Consider the following 24,430-nt stretch of genomic DNA (forward strand, 5'->3'; position numbering starts at 1 on the left):
ACAAAATGGCCACCGGCCACGTGTACGAGCCGCATCCACGGCGTAAGACGGTGCATCCAGGCGCTCCGTACATGCAGAAAAATTCGGAAGCCTTCACCGCCGGGCCCGGGCGTCCGCACTCGCTCGTCGCCACTGTTGGGGGGCAGTCCTGAGCCCCCACAGCGTGCCCACAGGCCCCCACCCGAAAGGACACACATGCACACAGCCTTTCGGTTCGGGCTTCCCGGTCGCTCTGCTCGCGGCCGGGAACGCCACTTTATTTATATTCTAGGCGGCGGCGTGCAACGTCACGCCGCCGCGTAAGCCCGTCATTACGGGCAGCGCCACACCCAGCATGTTTCTGCTTCGAATCATTCCAAGGAAATATGTGTACATTAATTGTGCGTCACATGCACACTACTGTATTTTCTGTGTATAAAAGAGTGCTATTTGTGTCTTTGTTTTTCGCAATATGGTTTAATATAACGTAATATTTACCACAAGGACAGCACTAACACACCCATGAATTAGATACTGGCTGAAATATATGGTATTGTAGCTTGTTTTAAGTTATCTGCATTTTCTCACCTGATGAGCATGAAGCATGAATACCAAAGATGTTTGCCCAGCAATTGGGTTTTACCTGATAAATAAAGCTGTTTTTTTTTTGCAAAAAATGGTTGGCCTAAAATATGTGCATGGATTAAATGCATAAATAAACTATTATGTATACATAATTTAACTGACATAACGTAGCAGACACACAAATACGATTGCATTGATATGTGCTCTGAGCTCTCCCTTTGTTTTCCACTGTAGTACTGCTCTACTTCCTTCCACATTCTAGGGCTATCCCTCCTGTTACATACACTTTGATTTGAGAGGCATAGCCTCGCCTGATGAGGCCCGACTAAGCCGAAACACGTGTCTGGGGTTGCTGTTGTTACTCTTGTTCAGAGCAGAATTGCCTAGCATTTCGGTGCTGGACTGCCCTTGTGGGTGCAACAAAGACTGATATGCAACTGGATATTTCTCCTCTGTGAAAGGTGCAGTAAGCAAAAAGCAGATGGCTGTGAACTCTCAATGTGGTTAATAACCACTGAACAGGTTATCATGCCGTGTTCTTGCGAGAGAGGGGCACCTGCTACCTTTTTTGTATTTTTGGAAGGAACTTGAGGTTGGTCACCCTAAGTTACCTGCGGGCAACCAGACGTGGACTCCCTGCTCACTGTGCTCAGAGAGGCACAGCTTCACCTCACTGATGAGGCCCAACAAGGCTGAAACACGTGTATGGGGTTGCTGTTGGTACTCTTGTTCAGAAGAGAATTGCCATAGCATTTCGGTGCTGAACTGCCCTTGTGGGAGGGACAAAGACTGATATGCAAAAGGATGTTTCTCCTCTGTGAAAGGTACAGTGAGCTAAAACATGGTTGTAGACCCTCCCGAGTGGGCCTCTTCCCAAAGAACAGGTTATTTGTCCGTGTTCGTTCTCGGTAGAGGGGCTCCCAGACCTTTTTGGTAATGAGTCTGGACCTGCTGAGGGGCCGTCCAATGTGTCTCAGGCACAATTTCAGGACCTAGCTCAGCTGCATAATTCTTTGTAGGGGGCTGTACAGTCTCTCTCCTCCTTTTCCGGTTACCACCTTGGAAAAGCTGTCAGAAAGGCAGTTTAGCAGCACTGCAGGCGGGGTCCCCTTGGTGATGCCTCCTTGTGAGGAGGAGCCGTTTTGGCCAGCCGACTTGTCAGGACTGGAGGAATAGCATTTACAGGCACCTTTGAAGAAAAAGGTGGGGGCGGCCTATCTGTATAAGTACTCAGGGGGTGGACGCTAAAAGGGTCACGGTGGTGTGTGTGTGCCTCAGTCCAAGAAGGTGGCCCAGGCAAAGGATAAAGCTCCAATGCCCAAACCGCCAGGGGTGAGTTTGGCACATAAAAGGAAGTGTGACGCTGCCTCCTCTTCGGGAAGTGATGGTGAATCGGAATCCTCTGACCTGGATCTGACTGCGGAGGGTCAAAGCCGGCGTAGTTATGGCTATGTGCCCCATATGGGTGAGGGTAGTGCTTGCCCTTTTGTTGAAGCACCCGATGCCGCACAGGAGGTTTTGGATTCCTAGAGCGTGCATTTGTTTGACCCCTCTGTGGTGGCTCATCCCAGCTCTAGGGAATGGGTGCTGTTCCACATGTAGCGAGATATTTGAATGCTCAGATGCAGAAATCCTTGGAGGAGGAGAAGAAGAACTAGCTTTGGTCCAAGTGTACTAGGCCATCCACTTTCCAGAAGGTCACTGTGACCCCAGAGTTGGATCCCCAGTTGGTGGTCTTCTTTGCAAAATCAGGCAAAGATCCCAAAGAGGGTTTGGATAGGGTTCTAATGTTGTGTAAGGACAAGTGCATGGTGTTAAGCGCCCTCTGGAAAAGATATTCGACTTCTTAGAGGAGGCCCTGGAGCAGGGTGGGTTGTTGGACCCAGGTTATCTATGGCAGTGGGTTCAGAGGGCCATTTGTTTTGTGGGCAATGCAGCGGAGCCCAGGAAGAGTGTGTTAGGCAAAGTTTGAATGCAGTACCCTCTAGGAGCAATACAAGCAACTATGACTATAGGTATAGGCAACCCAACCTTTGGTATAAGCTTGTATTACACAGTTTTGGTAGCGTGTTGAGCAGCCAGGCTTATCTCAAGAGGGGAAATGTGAGCAGTAGTGGAGTTACATAAAGATTCACAGTTACAGGTATTCAAATAAACTCTTACACTCAAGGTTTCTTGCATAAACAATTAATTTATTTATCAGTCAGTTATAAAGCCTTCTTCAGAAAGGAGCAATAGAATAGTAACACACAAATATACTTCAATACTGTACACTCTGAGTTTCTGAATCAGAGAAGGCCCTTTTGGGATGGCCCACAGACACAACCTACACCCACAGGTGACTTCAGTAACAAGGGTGCTGGGGACATCTTACTGTGGTCATTCAGAACACTCTTAAAAAAGTGGGTAAAAGGCAAAGGTTATTAGAACACAAGAAATTACCAATATTCATAAGCAGGGCAACTACTTTCAGATAGCACTTAGAAGAGCCATTCAATTCAAATAGGCTAAGCCAAAGTCAATGGGCAAAAGTCTTTGTATTGGATGCAGCACTTCAGGTAAGCAAATGGAAAAGTCTTTGCACAAGTTCTTTGGAGTCTTTGAAAAAAAGAAGAATCAAATGTAGGGCCACAGCTGATTAGACTTGTGAGTTGCAGAAGTTACAAGCACTTCCACAGTAAAGGGTACGTTTTCTTAGACTTGTTTTACAGTACCTTGGTTAAGAAGAAAAAGATGCAGCTGAAGACTTCTGTTCCTGTGCAGCTCTGCAGATCTCACTCTTCCTGTACCTCAGTCATGGGGACAAGAGTGAGGACGTCGGGGGGCTCCTGCACTGCACTGGCACTGTCAAAACTGGCAACATGCAAACTTTACTTTCAGTGGCTGTTTCGCATTTCAGCTCCTTGCAGTTCAGCAAATAGCAATAAGGGTGGTTCCTGGCTGTCAAGGTGGACTTTCCTCACATCTGAGGTCCCACACTTGACTGAGGGGGGGTCAGGCTTGTTCAGTCCTGCTTCATGGGAGTCTGGAGGATCTTCCAAAAGCTTTAGGCAAGCTTACAAGCAATGCACACAATCTGGTGTCCCTCTCCCTGGCTCTATGGTTTCCTGCAGCAACTCTGAGGAAATTCAACCAGCTCTGAGAAGGGTGTCCAGGTGGCTTACTTGGGAGTTGATTGGTCCCACCAACTCAAAGGGAGAAGTCGTCCTTGCAGGGCTTCTCTGTCGATGCGAACTTGACAAGTAGTCACTGCAGCAGGGCTTCACCGGGCAAACCAACGGTCCAGGAGTTGCAGCAGCCGTGCTCTTCAAGCTCTTCTTCGGTTCCTTCGTCCAGTGGTCGACTCTGCCTTCCAAGCCAAAAGACTCGCCTTTTATTCAGTTCTCTACCATTAATTCCAGCCTAGCTGTCACTCACCCAGCATGGTGGATGTCCTTGCCGGACCGTCAGCCAGCCAATCACGACAGAGTGCATTTGGGTCTCCTAGGAGACTAAACACAGGGAGTTTTGGGCACCTCCCTCACTTCCTGCCCTCCCCAGACACTCTGGAGCCAGAGGCGGGTTTCACTCCAGAAGCCTGCCAAAGGCGAAACGAACAAAGGGACCAAACCTGGTTTGGCGCACAGAGTAAAACTCAAGAAGGACTTTTCCACAAAGAAATGGTGAAAAAAGAAGACCAGAGACCATTTTAACAAAGGAGGCTCAGCGCCATTTTGAAAAACATGGCTCCCGCAATTTAACGTTACCGGAGCTACGAACAGTTCGTGGTCGGGGTAAATCATGTTAGTTCATTATAAAACCACTGCCACTAGCCATTCTGAGAGGAAAGGGTAACATATAAATGCTACATGAGTAACTAGACACAGGGGATACTACTTAACTCCTCCAGCACTCTATTGTAAGATAGGGTGTGCTGGGTCTAGAATTTTACAGGACTAAGTGAAGTCAATTTCACTCCACTGCTCTGGGAAACAGTAGTTGATCCCAGAGAAGGTATTTAAACCTTGGGAAATCTGGAAAACTTCCCTATGGCACTGAGCTGAAGGTGCTTTGTGACACAATTGTAAAAGATGATGCCTATGGAATTGGTTAGACTCCACAACCAAAAAGAAACACAGTGGGCCTCATTACGACCCTGGCGGTACGGAGTGAACAGCGCCGTAAAAGGTGTCGCGCCATTTACCCCGTACCTCTGCATTACGAGTTCCCCTCACGGGACACGGTAAGCCCGCCTGGGATAACCAGGCATGCTTACCGGGTCCCGCGAGGGGAAGAGGGAGCAAACAACGGGCCATCTCGTAATGGCCCGTTGTTTGCTCCCTCTCCCATTCCCATTCAGGCCTATGGGGGCTGAAATGGGAATGGGGAAGGACCGTGTCCGGGTCCTTGGAGGGAGGAATTACCGGGCCTTCTGAACTCGGAATGGGCCGGTAACTCCTCATTCCGAGGACCCGGACCCCAACGCGATTTCAGAGGAAGCCATGCCACCAATGGCGGCATGGTTACCGCCGAACTCGTAATGAGGGCCAGTGTATAAAATCACATTCAAATACATTAGAGAGTGGGAAAAAGGGTCACACTCTCTCCAGGTAAAAAAATTAAGTCCTCAAAATCCAGCAAAGTTGCTGGGGGTCTATAAGGTGGAGGGAATTAACACATTTTTGAGAATTGTCCCTAAAAGAGTGTGCGGCTGGCCCGGACCACTAGTTTGCAGATTTGGCCCCTAGAGATCCCAGGCTAGAGGTGGGCATGCAGTTGTTTGGTGATACATTTATTAAGGATAAGTCTAAGTATATGGGTCTCTACACTACGCTGGATAAGGGAAAGGCCTCTTTGAAAAGGGTCTTTGGGGGCTTGTTTTTGGACGGGCCGGTTGAGGACAGGGTTGCTTGCCTGGCTGCCTCAGCCAAGGCCTCAATCATCAGTTGCGGTCTGCGCAGCAGTTAGCCGACGCAGCTCAGACCCACACCTTCTATCCGCAGTGCACTAGAGGATGGCATGGTCACCAGAACTTCCAGCGAGGTGGACAAAGCCCCAGGACCCACAGAGGTGAGCCTTGCTTTGTTCCCCACTCACAATTCTTTCCGGGAAAGGATAGGGGGGCGGGTTGAATGGGTTTTTCCATTCCTGTTGCACCATCACACACGATCTGTGGGTCCTGCAGATGGGTTTCACATACTATTTTAGGAGGCACCTTTTCTGGAGATGCCTCTGAGGCTGATTATCTTCTCAGGGGAGCATATGCAGTTGATAGATCTGGAGGTGAAACATCTGCTTCAGAAAGGGGCGATTCAGGGGTGTTGCTACGTCTGGAAAAGATCCGGGGGTAATCTAATGTCGGGACTGTCAGGACTCAGGGCTAGCTAGCCTTTTGGCTCTAGCCATGAGCTTCTATCCAGGGCTGCCACCAAAAGACCTATAGCTATAGCCCACTCACTCCCCCCTCTGAGCGTGGGCTTACCCAGCGTTCATCAGCAACATCTTTTTGGTGATGAATAAGTTGTAAGGGTGGTGACCAGTTATCAATCTCCAGGAATTCAACCGGTTCTTGGAGGGTATCCATCTTCTGAGAGACACTCTCCTTGCAGGGTACTGGATGATGAGATTGGGTCTCAAGGATGCTTCCTTGCCCATACCTATTCACAACCCGTGCCAGAACTTTTTGCAGTTTTTATGGGGAGGCAGAAAATGGGTATTTGTTTCACTGCCGTTTGGCCTGTCATCAACAAAAAAAGCATACAGGCGTTCCAGATTATCCAAAATAACGCAGTTAGGATAATCAAAGGCAAATCTAAATCAGACCACATCAGTAAATCCAGGAAGGGATTACACTGGCTCAAAGTGGAGAGTAGAACCCACTTCAAGGCGCTTACAATAGCCCACAGATGCATCCACGGGAAAGCACCAGGCTACCTAAAATCCAAAGTGCGTCCTTATGTCCCAAGCCACGCCTTAAGATCCTCGGATCAAAACAGGATCGCAGTGATGCCACACAAATTTAGGTCTGGACTGGGAAAATCTTTCCGAGTCATTACAGCAGGTATCTGGAACAATCTGACAGTCAACATAAGGAAAGAACCTAACTACCTACACTTTCGTAAGTTAGTGAAAACGTATCTCTTTAAATGACCTCGCCATCCTTGACACACTAAACCTCTGATTTCATAAGGAACTGTCTCGTCTCATTTTTGTTTGTCTTCGTGTCCATGTTTCTGCGCCCCGAGACTCGCGAGTTACCGGTGCATTATAAATAAATAAATAAATAAATCAGCCCGGTGGTGTTTCGCTAAGATGATGAGGACAGATAGTGGAAGCTCTGCGAGCCCGTGGGATTCAGCTCATCATCTAATTGGATGAAATTCTTCTGATGTCCCAGCCAGGGACACAGCGATTAGTCAGTTGCAGGTCACAGTATCCTTGTTGCAGAGTCTGGACTTTGTGATCAACTGGGCGAAATCTCAGAGGCAGCTGATTCAGAAGATAGATTTTTTGGGGTTTCAGATCGATACTTTGCAGACGTCCCTCGTGTTGCGCTTTAGCCAAGATCATGGCTATCAAGAAAGAAAACCGAGCTGTCTTGTCAGCTCAGACCTTGACGCTGAAGATGCTGGCGCAAATTGACAGCCTTTTGCCAGCTTCCATTCAGACAATTTGTCAAGGGCTGCTCCATTATCGTGCCTTCTAGAGGCTGAAGACGCTTCATTTACAGTGGGGGATGGGGTAGGCAGTTCAGCATGTCAACAAGATGGGGGGTCCCAGATCTCGGCTGTTGGCAGAGATTGTGAAAGACTTTTGGCATTTTTGCATGGACAGGCAGTTTGTCTTACAGCAGAGTATCTGCCGGGGTTGCGCAACACAGTGTCGGATTGGCATTCCAGGCATTTCTGGGATTCCAGTGACTGGAGGCTTCATCCGGATGTGTTTTCACAGGATCACACAGTTTGGGGTCCGGTGCAGGTGGATCTTTTTGCATCCCGCCTGACTTGTCAGGTTCTGACATTTTTCCATTGCAAACCGGACCCAGAAGCATCGGAAGTGGATGCATTCGAGCAGGACTGGGCCAGCATCAACGGTGCGCGTTGCCCCCCATTCATGATGACTGATTCAGCAGGTGAGCGTGCAGAGGGCTTCGTTGCTCTTAGTGACACCTCTTTGGCCAGCTCATTACTGGTATCAGGGACTGCTTGAACATGCTGCAGATTGCCCACGGTTGCTCCCAATGTTTCGGAGGTTCTGTTGAACGCAGAGGGGAGGCTGCTCGAGTTTGTGCGGCAGGGGCTTCTCCAGCAAGTGGTGTGGAAGATTTCAATGGTTCCTGGAATGTCCAGGGACTTTTTGCTACAGCTTCTTCCGTCGTCGTGGAATCTTGGGCTCAGGGAACCTCCCAGGGTTATAAGGCAACTCAGGAAGCCTGGATGTGCTGGTGTGTGGGTGAGACTTGGGTCCCATTGCGGCGGCTCCCGTAGAGGCTGTGCATTTTTTTGGCTACACTGTTCGAACAGGGCAAAGCCGTTTGTGCAATTCATTTATACAGGTCGGCCATTTCTGCGGGACATGATTTGTTTGGCAGATTACCTGTAGGCAGCCATTCTTTACTTCGCTAGTTCCTTAAGGGGGTCAAGGTGCTGAAGCCCAGAGGGCTAGATATGCTACAATATGGGATGTGGAATTCGTTTTTAACCTGTTTCTTTCCTGGCCTGGGAATGCACAGTTGTCTTTGAAACAGTTGTCAGCTAAATTGACTATGTTGCTCTTTCCTTTCAAAGGGTGTCTGATGTTAGGGCCTTGGATCTGAACTACAGCGCGTTTATGGGGTGTGTGTCTATGTTACCAGGCCCACTAAACGTGGCTCTATCACTGTTTCCTATCCTGCTTTTCCTGGGAATGAAACGTTATGTCATGTGTTGTCAAATGTGTAAATCATGATGAGTGTATTACTGCTAATCTCAGGGGGGCAAATGTGTCACAGTTGCTAATTTCATTTATGAAGCCTTTTCGGCGGGTCTACTCACCTACCTCAGCACAGTGGGTCAGGCGGGTGATGACATTGGCTGGTATTGATGTGTCTCGGTTTGGCACCCACCTCTCTAGGGTTGCCATGGCTTCTAAGTCCTACTTAGCAAGGGTTCTTTGCAGGAGATTTTAAAAGCAGCTGATTGGTCTGGCGATTCCACCTTCGAGGCATTCTCTTTTAAACCGGTACTGCATGCTTCACAATGGGTCGTAAATGCGCTTTGAACGTGCAAAATCACAGCCTCCATGTCTTGCCATAAAATGTTGATTTGCCTTGCTAGATGTGTATGGAAATTGTGATTTTATTAAAGACAACCTAGGCGTCGATTTTGCAGTAAACCTTTCTTTACTGTCCTGCCAGCAGCAAAAAGACATGATCGAGTTAAGTTAACAGAAACAGAAAAAGCTGCCATACACAGACGTATCATAATTACCAGCTCTCCGTGATCAGGTGGCTGGGTAAAAAAAATTAAAAGAGATCTGGTACGTTCTCTTCGCTTTTTCCCTTTAGCTAACAAGCCTGTCCTGCTTGTTATAAGCACTTTAAATGAATCATATTGGCTTGCAAGATACAGCAACAGTGGGCTCTGCGTTAAAATGAGATGTTTATTTGACTAGTCTAAAGGGAAAGTTGTCACCTCAATCTCGCCTAAGGACGGCCAACTGATAACTGAGGATAATGATTTAATCTCAGAAATAAAAGCTCTTGCCTAGATTCCACAGGGAAGAGGAGAGGGAAGTTGATGGGATGATGAAAGTTAATAGTGCTACACCTGTAAGTATAGGTTCAAATTGTGTAGTCCTGGGAGGTTGATGTGAATTTATGACTCAGCGCAACCTACAAGCACAAGAGAATCCTGCCCTGGTCATATAACAAAACAATCTAAGGAACCTCTCAGGGTTTGTGAGGGAGGAATGAGAGTTGGTCAGAGGAGAGGGGGAATTTTGTTCTGATAATCGGCACAGTGGGGTGGTGTACCACAGAAGGTACTCGACGGAATATTATAGGAATGTAACCCAAAAGGATATTAGAGGCCACCCCCATAGCTGAAGCCATGATAGTTGCAATTGAATCTGTTGAAGTGGCAACGAAAATGCCTGTTAAACATGTATTGCCACAGAATGTGTTAAAGTAAGTGCTCAAAACCAGCACTAAATGGCCTTGAGGGGAGGCTGGCCCTGATCAACAGATTGAGGGTATGGCATAGAATGATCCAGCCATCCCCCTACTGAATAGATACTCCCCCCGGAGTGAGTTGGGTATTCTTGACGAGTAAGGAAAGGTAAAGTTAGAGGGGGTGAACAGATACCTGATAACAGATAACAGATAATAATTATTATTATTATTATTATTATTATTATTATTATTATTATTATTATTATTATTATACCAAATTCAGGAGTGGTAGTTAGCAAGGGTGTGAAAAGGAGTGTTTTATCCAGCAAAGCTTAACAAAGGAGAAACAAGAGAAATCAGCATAGAAAATGTACTATGGCAGCAGACAACAAAGGGGGTCGGATGGCCCCCTCCATTGAGGACCTAAACCAGTCCAATGTACTAGTGAGCGAACTCTGGGAGTTGACTAGTACTCTTAAAAACCAGAACTTGTCCGGTGCTATGCAGGGGTTGATCAACGAGATCGGGTCCCTCAGCAACAGCATACAAATACTTGCAGCTAAGTTTGATCAGGAACTTGAGATTAAGGGGAAAACACTTCATCTATGATTGTGATGTCACGAGATCATCTGAAGATAGAAGAAAAGGAGTTGGGACCCAAGCAAAGGTGGGTTTCAATGACTGTCCTCCTTTAGTTACCCCTGGCCGATTGACCAACCTGGGTAACAAGAACCCAATTAAACAACTTAGAAGTAACTTTAATCAGAACAGTCTGGCCCAAATGATTGATGTAATAAACCAGGACGTATTAAAAAATTAGAGCAATACACGAATGGCCCACTTCGATGGGCACAGTATGGAGAGGGTGGCGGAGAGAGCCAGGATGCCACTATTACGTGCAGAGGGCTATCTACGGTAGAGCTCCCATTGGTGCAAATGTCCCTAGGCTATCCAGGGATACGGTGCAGACGCAAACATCCCTGTGCATTGATTGGATTAGGTATGTCAAGGGGTGCACCTCAGTGATCAGGGAGCATATACCGAGGTGTGCAAGGAGGACGGTGCACAATAGTTCATGCGATTGGACCCAGATCTTTTGGCTTTTCATTAATTTCCTTGATTCAGCCCATGTGTTTAATTGACTTAATAGGAGAGAGGCAAAGATCTTTCTAGAGTGAGGCAAAGATCTTGCTGGAGTGAGGCAACAATCTTGGTGCTTGAATCAAGCATGGCCAACACATGGAAATTACAGGTATCTGGGCAATTTCCCTTTTTATGAATGGGTATAAAAATTGAGAGATGCCAGCTGTCAGGAATCTTGCCCAAACGCATTATCGGAATGAACAATGCATATAATAACTTGGACTATAGCGGAGGGTTCTTTTTGAATACTACATTAGCAAGGGCGTCTGGCCGACGTGCTGTAGATGACGTATGTTTGCATATGATCATCAATATCGAATTCAATTTCTACTTTAGGGATAGCTGAATAGCTGTCCAGGAGATCATACGCTTTCATGGTATCATCCCAATAATTATTACTAATGTCCGCACACAATGTAGCCTAGGCTATTCCGCAAATCTCTGCAGGGGTTTGTTTTGAAATATGCGTACAATAAAGATACCAGCATTTTTTGGCGCCATGGTTTTTAAGCAGAATATAGGCCATAGGCAGATTATATGTATATCCCTGCAACAAGTTGTTATAGCGGGTAGGTAGTGTAAGCAATCGAATAGTTTTTATCAAGGCATCACTTCGCCCATTGAATAGCTCCGTCAAACTGAGCTGGGTGCATGTTACATGAGTCTGCCGTACAAATCCTACTAGAGGGGCAAGACATGTGTATTTCAGTAATGTCCCAAAATCCCAATGATACTTTAGCAGCAATTTAATAGGGGAGCGCTCGCAATTGGTCAACAATAAATACATTTTCTCCACGCTAGTGATTAACCATTAAATTTGATTCCCTTATGTATTGCAGATGAACGTATTTATGTATTTACTATTTTTTTTACATTTGTAAAGCACACTGAACCCACAGGCATCACGGCACTAGTTGCAGGACAGGTTACAGACATTAGGTTACAGGTTACAGACATTAGGTTACAGGTTACAAGGCAAGCATTCAGGTATTAATACAATCAGGGTGTGTCAGGAGGAGGAGCCGTAGGTAAAGAGCAAAGTTTTTAGAAGTTTACAGAAGGGCCTGTAAGATTGCTCAGCTCTCAAGTTCAGTGGTAGTGCGTTCCAAAGATTTGCTGCAATGACCGGGAAACTGGTTCCGCCGTGATGTGACAGTGAGTGTCAGTGCAACAAGTAAGTCTCGAAGACTGGGATTTTGTGAATTTTTGTGAAAGGTATACAGGTCAGTGTTAGTTAGACAAGCATCTGTGGGTGATAAAGAGCATTTTGAAGGTGATGTGTTCTCGTATTGGGAGCCGATGAGCTTCTCTCCTGGCAGCAGAGATGTGCTCCTGCCTTGGAATTCTTAGGGCGGCTCTAAGTGCCATATTCTGGAGATGTTTGTGGATGTTTCGAGATGAGGTGCCTGCAAAAAGAGCATTGCTGTAGTCTAGTCTGGAACCAATCATGGCTCGATCAATGGTGAGAAAGCTGTTGGTGGATAAGAATAGTCTGCAACTATTGATAAGTTTGGTAGTGTGGGCAGCTGAGGAAGCAATAGCATTAACTTGACGAGTCAGGGACAGAGTGGCATCAAGGTGTACTCCCAGGGTCTTCACTGCTGGAGAGATGAGGATCGAGATGTCATCAAAGGTGAAAGAGCAGTAAAGTTGGCTTAGATTCTTAAGCAGGGTTGGTGATCCCGCAAGGAGAATTTCTGTCATTTCATCGTAGATGTGAGCCCGTCCAGGCCTGTACAATTTGGTACACTGCATGTAATGTGGTGGAGTCAGCTGTGTAGTCGCCTGAGAGGGGTAGGAGGATTTGGATTTCATCTGAGTATTTGGTATAGCAGATAACATACATGACCATGAGGTCAAGAGTGGTTTCGTGAACATGTTGTAAAGAGTGGGAGAGACACAGGAGCCTTGAGGTATGCTGCAGGTAATTGGCAATAGGGGTCATTTAACGAGAATACCCAAATTGTTCTGTCAGCTAGGAAGGGGGTAATCCAGCTCATAGCTTCAGGTAAGAAGTTTGCTGCAGACGTGAGGTGCTGGAAGAGGATTTTATGGTCAACCAGGATGAATGCTGCAGAGAAGTTTAGGAGTAATAGGAGTGCAGGCTTACCAGCATACTTGATCTCATCAAGCTGCTTTTTATATCAAGCAGAGCCAATTCCGTGCCATGACCAGCGTGGAAACCTGATTGATGGACTCTGAGGAGGCTGTTGCTGGATTTGGAGGTATGCTGCTCAATCCAGGATCTTTAGGAGAAAGGGGACTGTAGTGATGGGATGACAGTTGGTAGGGGTAGCAGGGTACAAGGTGGGTTTTCTGCACAATGGAAGAACCCATGTTTTCTTGAGGCCGGTGATGAAGGAGACATTGATGAACGTTGTGATGAACAGGGTCAAGACAACAGAGCAGTCCTTGATGATTGTGGCCGGGCAAGCGTCACCTTTTCACCAAGTGGGTTCAGGCCTTTCAGGATATGGGTGACATCTGCTTCAGATACTGGGTTGAAGTTAAATGGCGGTAGTTCCCTCCGCATAACAGGAGGCGGGTCATTTAGGGAAAGTTGAGTGTTAATGCTGATGGCGACTTGTTTTGCTTGGATTTTATTTAGAAGAGGGGATATTTTGTCGAGTAGAGTGTTTTGTATGTTGGTGCACCAGGCCCTATCTTTAGTGAGGTTGTGGGGGAAGAGTGGGTTCAGTTCTGGGAGGATGGTTACGAGCTCACTTGTGTTGGACTTCGCGCTGGTGATTCTGGTGTTGTAGGTGGTGGCTTTCACATGAAGACTGGCATGTTTGTACACTTTGGCTGAGGTGGGATTTGTTGGTGTCAGAGCGTGTTTTCCACCATTTCGCCTCATCTCCTTGCTTTTTTGAACAGAGAGCTTGGATGTCTGGGGAGAACCATGATTTTAGCTCCGTGGTGGGTTTAGGTTTGCAAGGCCCTAGGGGAGTGATAGAGTCGACTGTGTGAGTGATAGTTTTATAATAGAGGTTAGCTAGGTGGGGACACTAATGACCACGGTTGACAATATATTTGTAGAGGGAAAAGTTACATTTAGCATAGCGTGATCGCTTAGAGAGGTGCATTTTATATTCCAATATATGGGTAATCAGGGCATGTCATTCATATATGCAATCTAGACAGGAAACACTCTTCCCACTGCACCAAGTTTGCAATGTAAGGAGGGAAGTGCTCCCGCTATGTATCAATGGAAAAAGATCAAAAGACAGTATCATGCCGGACCATATCCTACCCGTGCTCTGTGATTGCTTTGGTTAAAGGGACCACGAATAAGGTCAGAAGTCGCTCATCCATTTGTCACCACATGTTGCCAATCATTTTCCACCCAAGTGCAGTGCACCTTAAAATTACCAGGAAGTAAAACAGCACCACCAAGTGAAAGGTCTCTCCACTCCAGTAGTATTCTACCTATTTACATTGTTAAGCAAGTCACTGGTAAGAGGGCCATTGGAGGGTGTCATACAAGGTTATATTAGTAGTGGGAAAGTGTTTAATCACTAAACTAGCATAATTAGGATGCAGGCCATCCTGAGGCTATTCTGCAATAATAAGGTGACTTTTAGCTCCAATACATAGACCTCCCCTTTGGCCCACATTTGGACATCCAGTACTCTTTTTGGTCGTCTTACCGGAATATACTGAATAACCCTCAAGAGCCAACACTTGCATCAGCCAGGTTGGCCCACATTTGGACATCTAGTACTCTTTTTGGTCGTCTTACCGGAATATACTGAATAACCCTCAAGAGCCAACACTTGCATCAGCCAGGTTTCCTGCAAGAAAAATAGATTGGCAGAGCATGAACAATGTAAGCCTTCAGGATGGTTAACGAAGGACTGATGTCAACCTGTATGCCATGATAAAAATTGCAAAGGACGGGACAAGAAAGCCTGTCAATAATGAGGGCAAGGACCACATACTGGGTTCCAACAATTATTCTCTGACCAGTTTGGCATTCCTTTTGGAGCAATAGTTGGTGGCTGACATCTCATTCTACTTAAGGAAGAGGTTTCCCAGGGTGGTTTCCCGTAATTATCATCCTCCTTCCCATTACTAGTAGGACTTGGGTCAAATACAGGGGCAGATCTCTGCTTCGATTGGTGCATCTGTATCTCAAAGCCCATGAAAAGAGGTGTATCCTCTCTACAATGACAGGAGATACAATGAATAGATGGTTTCTTGATTGTAGGAACTGGAATAACCATTTATTATACACGTGACAATGGACACCATCCCCATATATGTTAAGGGATTTCCCTCTGTTTGTTTGTTTGTTTGTTTTATTATTTATAATGCGCACATAACCACAAGGATAACAAGGCGCGAACATAGTAAGAGGGTTGTATAGCTTAGTTACATACAGCAAATTAAATAACGTCCCGTGGAGTTACAATAGGGATACAGTAGTAACATGGGTAAACAGATATCAAAGACATTTTATCTAGTGCAGTTTATACAGTAGCAGGAGGTAGCGGGGGTACACTGAACAATAATACAATTGGTGATGGCACTGATAATGGCATGAGGAGCCACCAGGGAGTATTATTTGTCATGGTCCTTCATCCATTGTATAATGTATGTCCTGAACTGAAAGTAAGGGATGTCTTTCCTTAGAGGTGGCGGTAGTGAGTTCCAGTGAGTAGCTGCTTCAAGAGGGAAGCTGTTCCCTCCAGTCAGGGACCGTTTGAATCTTGGGACTAGTAGTAGATTGGCGTTGGCACTTCTGGAGGGGCGGTTGAAACCTGTCTAGAGAATCTTGTTATCAGATATTTCGGGGCCATGTCATGAAGGCATTTGTGTGTCAGTGAGACAGACTTAAGGAAAATTTTGTCTTTCGTGGAAAGCCAGTTAACAGATCTTCTGGTATCTGAGATGTGGGCTTTCTTGGGGATACTTAGAGCTGCTCTTAGAGCATTATTTTGAAGGATTTGGATCTTGTTTATGATATGTTTGTTACTGCCTACGTAAAGGGCATTACAGTAATCCTGCTTAGATAGGATCAATGCTCTGGCCAAGGTAGTGCAGTTATTATGAGTTAGGAGTGGTTTGGCAGCTCGGATGAGTTTACAAGTATAAGCAGTGGTGGAGGCCATTGCGCTTACCTGTTTGTTAAATGATAGTGAGGAGTCTAGGTACAAACCCAAAGTTTTTACCTCCTTGGCCACAGTGATGGTGTTGTTATCAATTACGAATGATGAGTAAATTTGGCCGAGTTTGTTGATATTGCCTGAGGTACCAAGAATGAGGAGTTCTGTTTTGTCATCATTCAGGCATAGTCCGTGTGAGGCCATCCATGTCTGAATGATGAGGTACACTCTGTTTACAAAGGCCAAATCCTTGTCATAATCCCCCGACAACGGGATGAGGATCTGAGTATCATCTGCATAGTTTGTGTAGGTGATACCCAGACCGTCGAGATCATCGAAAAGGGGCTTTGTAAAGATGTTGTACAATGTAGTTGAGACGCAGGAGCCCTGCGGCACGCCACAGGCGATGGGCGTGGGGTCAGCAGCCGCTAATGGTGCGAAGACGCGCATTGTTTTATCACTGAGGAAGGACTGAATCCAGCCTATAGCCTCATGGGAGAAGTGTGCGGCCGACTCGAGATGTTTGCACAGAATCTCGTGGTCGACTAAATCGAAAGCTGCTGAGAGGTCAAGGAGCAGCAGCAGTGCAGTTTTGCCCTGGTCTCTCAACTCGTCAATTTGTATCTTAAGGTCAACCAAAAGCAGTTTCGGTTCCATGTTGGGGTCTGAAACCAGATTGGCGGATTCCTAGAAGGTGGTTATATTCTAGGTATTGTTGGATTTGTAAATATGCCAATTTGTCGATGATTTTATGCATGAATGGTACTGTGGTGATAGGACGATAGTTCGTAGGTAAGGCGGGGTCTAGGTTTTGTTTTTTGAGGAGTGGGAGGACCCATGATTGTTTCAGGTTGTTGGGTATTATGCCTGAGTTGAAGGATGCATTTATTAGTTTAGTGATGAAAGGTGATAATTCACGAGCTGCATCTTTTATAAGTTGTGCTGGGCATAAGTCCCCGTGGCAGTTCGATGGTTTAAGAGTGAGGATGACATTCTCAACCTCTTTGATGGATACTTTGCAGAAGTTGAAGTGGGGGGTGGTATCAAGTGAGGGGGTCAGGATGGAAGGTGTCACTGTCACATCGTTAATATTGGATTTCGTAATGGTGAGAAGGGTAGCCTTTTTATGGTGGATCTTCGTTTGCAAGGTGGTGATTTTATTAGACAGGGCATTTTGAATGTTTGTACACCAGTTTTTATCCTTGGTGCAAGAGTCTGGGGTTTGGATAGGAGATTCTAACTCCTTCAGAATTGTAAAGAGCTCTTTAGTATTGGACTTAGCTTGGGTGATTCGGAGGTTGTAGGAAGTTTGTTTGGCGGAAATTATTTCTTTTTTGTAGAGGGCTGATTGCTTACTTAGGTTGCGCTTATTGGTCTCTGAAGGATCAAGTCTCCATATTTTCTCACAACGACGTTTCTCAGGTCTGAGTTTTTTTAGTTGTGGGGAGAACCAGGAGTTCACATGTTTACGTTGTTTGCTTTTTCTAATCTTTAAGGGAGCTATGGCATCAAGGGATGATAGCATCACTTTATTGTACACGTCTACCATGGTAAATGGGTCAGTGTTGTCTGGTATAGAATTGAGGGTGGGTATGATCAGCGGGATGAGGTTTTCTGGCGTGATGTTTCTTTTATTTCTAGTGGGGACTGCTGGGGCTACATTATCAATGAGTAGCGCAGGTGGGGCCTCTAAGGCGAATGTGATCAGATAGTGGTCTGACCAAAGCTGAGGAAGTGTGGATAGTACCGAGATGGGGCAATTGTGCACAGCAATCCAATCAAGGGTTCTGCCTTTAGTATGAGTAGGGCATGTAATCTTTTGGGTGAAACCTAGTTCCTCTAGGGAGTTATTGATTAGTGTGGCATTCGAGTCTCGGGGGTCATGGAGTCCTAGGTTGAAATCTCCTAGTACGAGTTTCTGGGAGGAACTTTTCAGATTATTAGATAGGATATTATTGAGATCTTCTTCGAAGAGTCCTATAGGGTCTGGTGGCCGGTAGATAAGGTGGATAGTTACAAAATGTGAGTTAGTTATGGATAGCTTGGCTGTGAGGACTTCACAAGAGTTTGTACTAAGAGGTGGATCGAGTTTCAGTGTGAGATTCGTTTTATGTATGATGGCAAGACCTCCACCTCGCGATGTGGTACGGTCTAGTCTGAGGAGGGTGTAGTCATCTGGGATGGCTAACATAATTGCTGGGCCGGCTGCGGGGTGGAGCCAGGATTCTGTGATGGCTAGAAAATCCAGGTTTCCATTATGTAGTATGTCTGCAATCTCTGTTGCGTGGGCGACCATAGAGCGTGCATTTATGTACGCCCCTTTTATCGTTGGTTGAGCTGGTGGGGGCAGTGCCTTGGGAATGGCCTTGGGGGGTGTAACAGTCTCTCTGAAGAGTCTGCTGTTGAGTTGCAGGTGATGTCGATTGGATTTACTAGGGCCAGTAGTGGTGTTAGATACTGTTTTAGGTAAGTAGTCATGCAATCTTGGGAGTCTTGCACGTAGTTTAAGATTCCTTTGTATTAGAGTGCATGGTCTGGTGAGCTGCTTGGCCGAGTAATGTACAGGAGCCAATGGTAGGGTATGTTGAGGCATGGTGAGGTCTTGTAGCGTGATTATGTAAAGGAGGGCTCTTAGGAGTGTTGTGTAGAGTGGTGGTAGGTACATGTTGTACGATTACAAGTATGTGCAATGGACCTGGAAGCACAGTTTCAGTATTCAGGACTGGGGTGGCGAGCACAAAGTAAGCTAGGTGAGAGGAGCAAAGCTTCAGTCTATCGGGTGGCTTAGTGAGGTGCAGTAGGGCTGGAAGCTAGACGATTACAAGGCAGAGGTGATAAGGGCAGTAATCAGTGACAACAAGCTGTAGAGCACATACGTAATAGCTTCAGTCTAGTAAGACACAGTAATTAGATAGAGTTGATTGCCGAGCTAAAGAGACTGGTGACTGAGTGTTCATATATGTTACGTTTAACAAGGTCATAAACTGTGGCAGCATTATCTATCAGATGCATACATTGTCCACATACTGTGGTTGGTGGCCACCATAAGGCACAACACAGTAGTCAATGTGGTCAATAGGCGACCATAAGGCACAACACAATAGTCAATGTGGTCAATAGGCGACCATAAGGCACAACACAATAGTCAATGTGATCAATAGGTGACCATAAGGCACAACACAATAGTCAACGTGGTCAATAGGCGACCATAAGGCACAACACAATAGTCAATGTGGTCAATAGGCGACCATAAGGCACAGCACAATAGTCAGTGTGATCAATAGGCGACCATAAGGCACAACACAATAGTCAATGTGGTCAATAGGCGACCATAAGGCACAACACAATAGTCAGTGTGGTCAATAGGCGACCATAAGGCACAACACAGTAGTCCATGTGGTTGGTAGGCGACCATAAGGCACAGTATAATCATTAGTCTGCCTCTACATAAAGAGACCATGCAAAAGTTGAAGTACAAAGGCACAACGTGCAAAGTTTGCAATGGCACGAAAGCTACAGAGAATAAGTTATGCCCTAGTACCACGGGCAATGTTCAAAGAGGCAGAGTGTGCAGCCCTGAAAATGGTTTAGGCGTAGCTGCAGAGGATATCATTAGCAGTGTCGCGCGATGATACAGATTTAGTTGATAAGTCTCGGCAGTGCAGCCGACTAGATGGCCAGATAAGTGTGCACGCAGAAGCCCCGGTTTTACTGTGTTAATAGGAGGTCAATGGTGCCGCGCTAACGATACTGCCACCTTGAAGCAGATGGATAATTGAAAACATTAAAGAAAAGAAACATTAAAGAAAAGAAAAGACTCGAGAGTTGGAATTATCGCAAGCGGTGAGAATAATGATTCATAAATTATATATTTGAAATAAAACACACAGAAAGAATATTAATTTAAACTAACTAACCTCTTGAAAAATGTATTAGAAACACATTGGTAAGTGTAAAAAGACTGTGGTTTATTCATCCAGCAAACAAAAGTGGCCAAAATGATTCAATGCAACTTATGGACTAACCAACATAGTGGACAGAATTCTAATATGAAATCCTGAAAAAATCAATGGACGAACCGTAAAGGTTCAATCAACATTAACATTGTGTATGATCCTGAAGAAGTCCCTGTGGCCAGACAAAGACATTGGGCGTTATAGAGGTTATAGAGGTTGAGACGTATAGATCTATTCATTTCTAGAATACATTTTTCAAAAACAAAAATACAGATATATATACCTGATACTATGTAAAGCCATTGAACAAGTGATATTGTAAAAGGTAACATACGCACAGCAAACTCACAGGATGTGGTAGCATGCATGTGATATGAATCGAGGTGGAATTATGGTCTTGAAGGGAATATGATATGTTTTGGTGGTCATCAACTGATATTGTCTTAAGCAATTATGTCTTAAGTTAAATACTAAAATATTTTATAATTGTGCTTTTTCTCTTTTGATCTTGTGTTTGGATATTGTATGCATATTTATGAAGCCTAAAAGAACAGTTCATCAGGAGCGCTCTTTTTGAAAGAAATATGATTCCCAGCTCCTGGCATGATGGGAAAACCCACTAATATAAAAAGAGTATGTCCATAGCACATGCATGTACAATCTGGCCTAGACTAGCACTCACAGGGCTCTATTACAGAATATATTATGTATTTAATATTTGGCTTTGTATGAAAACAAAATAATAATTTACAATGGGACAAAACAAACTCCTAGGTTTCGGTTGTTGGTTCCTATAGCTAAAACATCTCAGATGACGCAGAAAAGAACCAAAATTGCATTAAGTGTTTCTAATGGCAACGGCGATGGAAATTACCTTGTGTTTCTTTTCATCCTGCAGAAGAAAGTTGTTCCAGATATATTCTCCCTAAATTTAAATATTGGAAATAGAGATAACATTGAAAATGCCAATGAAAAAAAGAAAATGAGCCTCATTATGTGTCTGCCGGTCCAGGAACTACGGTACCGGTAAGCTTGCTGGTACCGTAGAACCCGGACCGGCAGACTACGAGTTGTGCTCGCGGGTGCCTGTGTGCTCACCGGGCACCCGCGAGCACAACACGTCGGATGCACCGGCACCATTCACGGGTGGTACCGGTGCATCCGGCTTCCCCATTCCCATTGACCCCTATGGGGCTCAATGGGAATGACGAAGAATTTTTTCTGTTGCCCTGGAATGGGCAATTACCGGGTCCGCCGGGGTTGTAATACCCCAGTAATTGCCCATTCCAGGGCGCCGAAAATAAAACCACTCCGGCGGCAGAGTCGTAGTGAGGCCCAATGTGTGTTCTTGAAAACACCATTTGATGTAAAGGCCCTTTATAAATAACCAACAAAATAAAAATAAATAAATAAATCTCTCATCTTTCCACATTATTCGTTCACTTGACAGCTCTCACTGTGGATGCATTGCTAGGAATTCTGTTGCTCTCTTGTATTTATCCTAGATAAGGCGACTTCTAATATATGCTCATGCCAGGCTTATAGTAACTTGTGAATTAAGGAGTTAATAACTTCAAGACGCAATATGATTGTATATTCTATTCAACATGTTTCAGATCAATGTTTCCCACTAACTTTGCTCCATCTAAATCACACGACACAAAAGACAATTGAAACAAACAGTTCACATATACTAAAAGTTATCTTCAATGTCCACTTTGAAATTAGTTTGTGCTTCTAGAAATTGAACTTTGGATGAAAAGTGACCTCTTGTTTGATCCATATAACACAAAGTGGGTGTGATTATTAAAAGGCAATTTCAAGGAGCACCCTTAATCTTTGACTTACAAGCAAAGCTCCTTTATCGTTATTAATGTCCTGTATCTTAATAATCAGCTCCGGACTTGACACCTGCACTATCCATGTTATATCACCTGACATGATAGCCCTTTACCTGAGGGTAGCGAAGGACCCCCATAATCCTAGCGATGGGGACACTTAAGGATGACAATGATTCCCCGATGATGCCGGCCAGCAGTGGCCGCACTGGACACCTATATCCAGGAATGAGCCTCAGTTTTCCGGACAGCAGCTCCAGCACCGCTCCGATGGCTCGGCTCTCAGACATGCAGGAATCGTAAACATGGAAACCTAAGGTTGTGTTTGGCAGTAGATGTGGATTTTGATTGATTTCTTCTGTGGCAAAGACCATGGCCAGCACGTCCCGGTAGTAGCGGACACTGAACCTGTTGGATACATACATTGAAATTAGCACTAGTTTATTGACAAACGATGATCATATCAGCTCAAGTCTCCTAAGAGGTGTGGAGGATCAGGTTTGCAAGCATGCATGCATGCTTCTGGGCATATTTGCATAAAACATGATCCACTGTGCTTTATATGTCAAGAATATATGTGATAGATTTTGTGTTACGTTTTTTAGCTCATGTTTTGTTCTCATTATAATATTCAAGTGAAGGATGTGAAAATGCCACCATGGAAGTACACAAAATCCCTGAAACATGTTGGTGCCAACACCATAAATGCAATCAGTTGTCTTCAGGTATCCTCAGCTCTCAGTTGTGGTAGCTATGTAGCCACACTGAAGTCAAGACACGCCTCCCTCAAAGCTCCTGGTTGCTATGGAAATCAAATAGGCCCAAGCAAAATAGCAATGCACCATGACGGCCGTTGGAGTATTTACACTTAGTAAGACAGTGCTGAAATGTTGGGTAGATATCTGAATTGCAATGTTACAATTTGGTCTATTGTGAAAAAATAGGGCAGAAAGTGAATCTAGGTTGATTGTGCTCTGAAACACCTGTGTACGAGCGCGGTACAAATAAAATATCATATATCATATAATTATCAGGATCACATGTTTGAATGATCTCTTAGAGTTGTAGCTTATCTGTCCGAATGCCATACATTATAATGCAGGCATCCTTTTGTTGCTGTGACAGCTTTGATAAATTCAAGGCCAGCTCTATCCCGTATGGAAGTTTGGTAGGTCTGAAGTGTTTTATTTTCTTCCGAGTTTCAGGGTGGCCATGGGTGATATGTTACAGGATATTATTCTGCCTCACTTTTTCTAGTGAATGTTTGATTTATGGTGACGAGAAGGCGTCAAAGCTGGTGTAGTGATTTCAGGAGTTTGTTTGTAAATTTGTAGTTGCATTTGCAATGCTAGTAATTGTTAGAGGAAGCACAGTCAGGATTGGTGAGTCGACTAGAGTTCTTTGTGTGATCGTTAGAATCAGCCTCTAATCAATCAATCAGTCAATCAATCAGATAGTTATATACTTGGTGAGGCGTTTGGGTGCCTTAGCAACATCCTCCACCTTGAAAAATGATTCATCCACCACAGTTATGCTGCCTCCAGTGTCTCGGATGGCATGAGTCTCCTGGCCATTCCAAGGACACTATCTTTATAATACTCTTTAGTATTATCTGGGATGGAATTACAGACATATAAATTCTGTTTTTCCCACAAGCCCAGGGATACTAAAGAAACACGAGCTGAGGCTCTCATGGGTTCATCAGCCAGTAGGTTAAAGTTTCCACTTGCCTTATGTACTCCTTTCTCTGTGGAGAAGGCTAAGGAGACAGTGTGAACCCCTGAAGGTTTACCCTTACATCTGGGATCGCCTTTCACATGGTCAGGGGACCCACAAACATAACATTTCCCAAATGTTTTGATGAATGGGGGTTTGTTCTGACCCCACTCTGGTTTGGGACCAGATGGTGCACTTGCCTAATTCAGTTTCCCTTGTGGTTTACCCCTATGTTGCTGTTTGTGGCCCTCTTTTAGATTGGATTTATTAGAATTCTCCTTGTTATATTTCTTTGGCTGCTTTCCCTCATCCTTCTTCTGAGTTGCCCCAGAAACCTTGTGAGTAGCCCTTTTGGCAACCCATAAATCAGCAGCCTTAGCTAACTTCTTAGGATCTATCTTCTTTGAATCAGCCAAGTGCTGTCTGAGCTCAGGAGATCAGGCATCATAAATTGACTTCAACATAACAAGATTTCTCATACCTTCATAAGTGTTTTCAAACATTCACATACCCAGGTAGCCCAAGGGGTACCATCATGCTTTTTGAGGGTCCTAAACCTCTTAAGGTACTGGGAAAGGGTCTTCCCAAATCTAGCAATTAAAGCTAGCTTCACACGCTCATAATCCATCCTATCCACCTCCCCCAACTCCATCACAACATCAGATGCAACAGTGGGTAGTCTAGAGAAGAGCCAGGGAAGCAACTGATTCCCTGTAAGACCTTGAATCCCATGGTTATATTCAAACATTGCCAACCAATCCAAAATATAAAGCTTAACCTCATACATACAATTTCTTTAGGCACACGGGTTCTCTTAGGACTGAAAGACCTAGAAGACTCTGGGAGAGAAGCATTTTCAATAGGCAACCTTTTCATTTCTAAGGCATGGTTCATCTCCATTTCTCTGAGCTTAAGTTCTTGATGCTTTTGATCAGTTTGAGCATTTAAACGTTTAAATTCCTATTCAAGCCTCAT

The 24,430-nt window shown here is 45.0% G+C and overlaps 1 protein-coding gene across 1 annotated transcript in view; it reads right to left on the reverse strand.

Moving 5' to 3' along the window:
* LOC138528222 (vomeronasal type-2 receptor 26-like) overlaps positions 1-24,430 on the reverse strand; it is a 190,405-nt gene that overhangs the window by 159,390 nt on the left and 6,585 nt on the right. The window contains exon 4 of the mRNA XM_069639679.1: positions 21,856-22,147. Within this exon, the coding sequence (XP_069495780.1) occupies positions 21,856-22,147 (292 nt within the window). The remainder of the gene's footprint in view (positions 1-21,855; positions 22,148-24,430) is intronic.

The sequence above is a fragment of the Ambystoma mexicanum genome, chromosome 7q, assembly GCF_040938575.1.
Source record: "Ambystoma mexicanum isolate Mex_15411 chromosome 7q, UKY_AmexF1_1, whole genome shotgun sequence".
In the NCBI taxonomy this organism is placed as follows: domain Eukaryota; kingdom Metazoa; phylum Chordata; class Amphibia; order Caudata; family Ambystomatidae; genus Ambystoma; species Ambystoma mexicanum.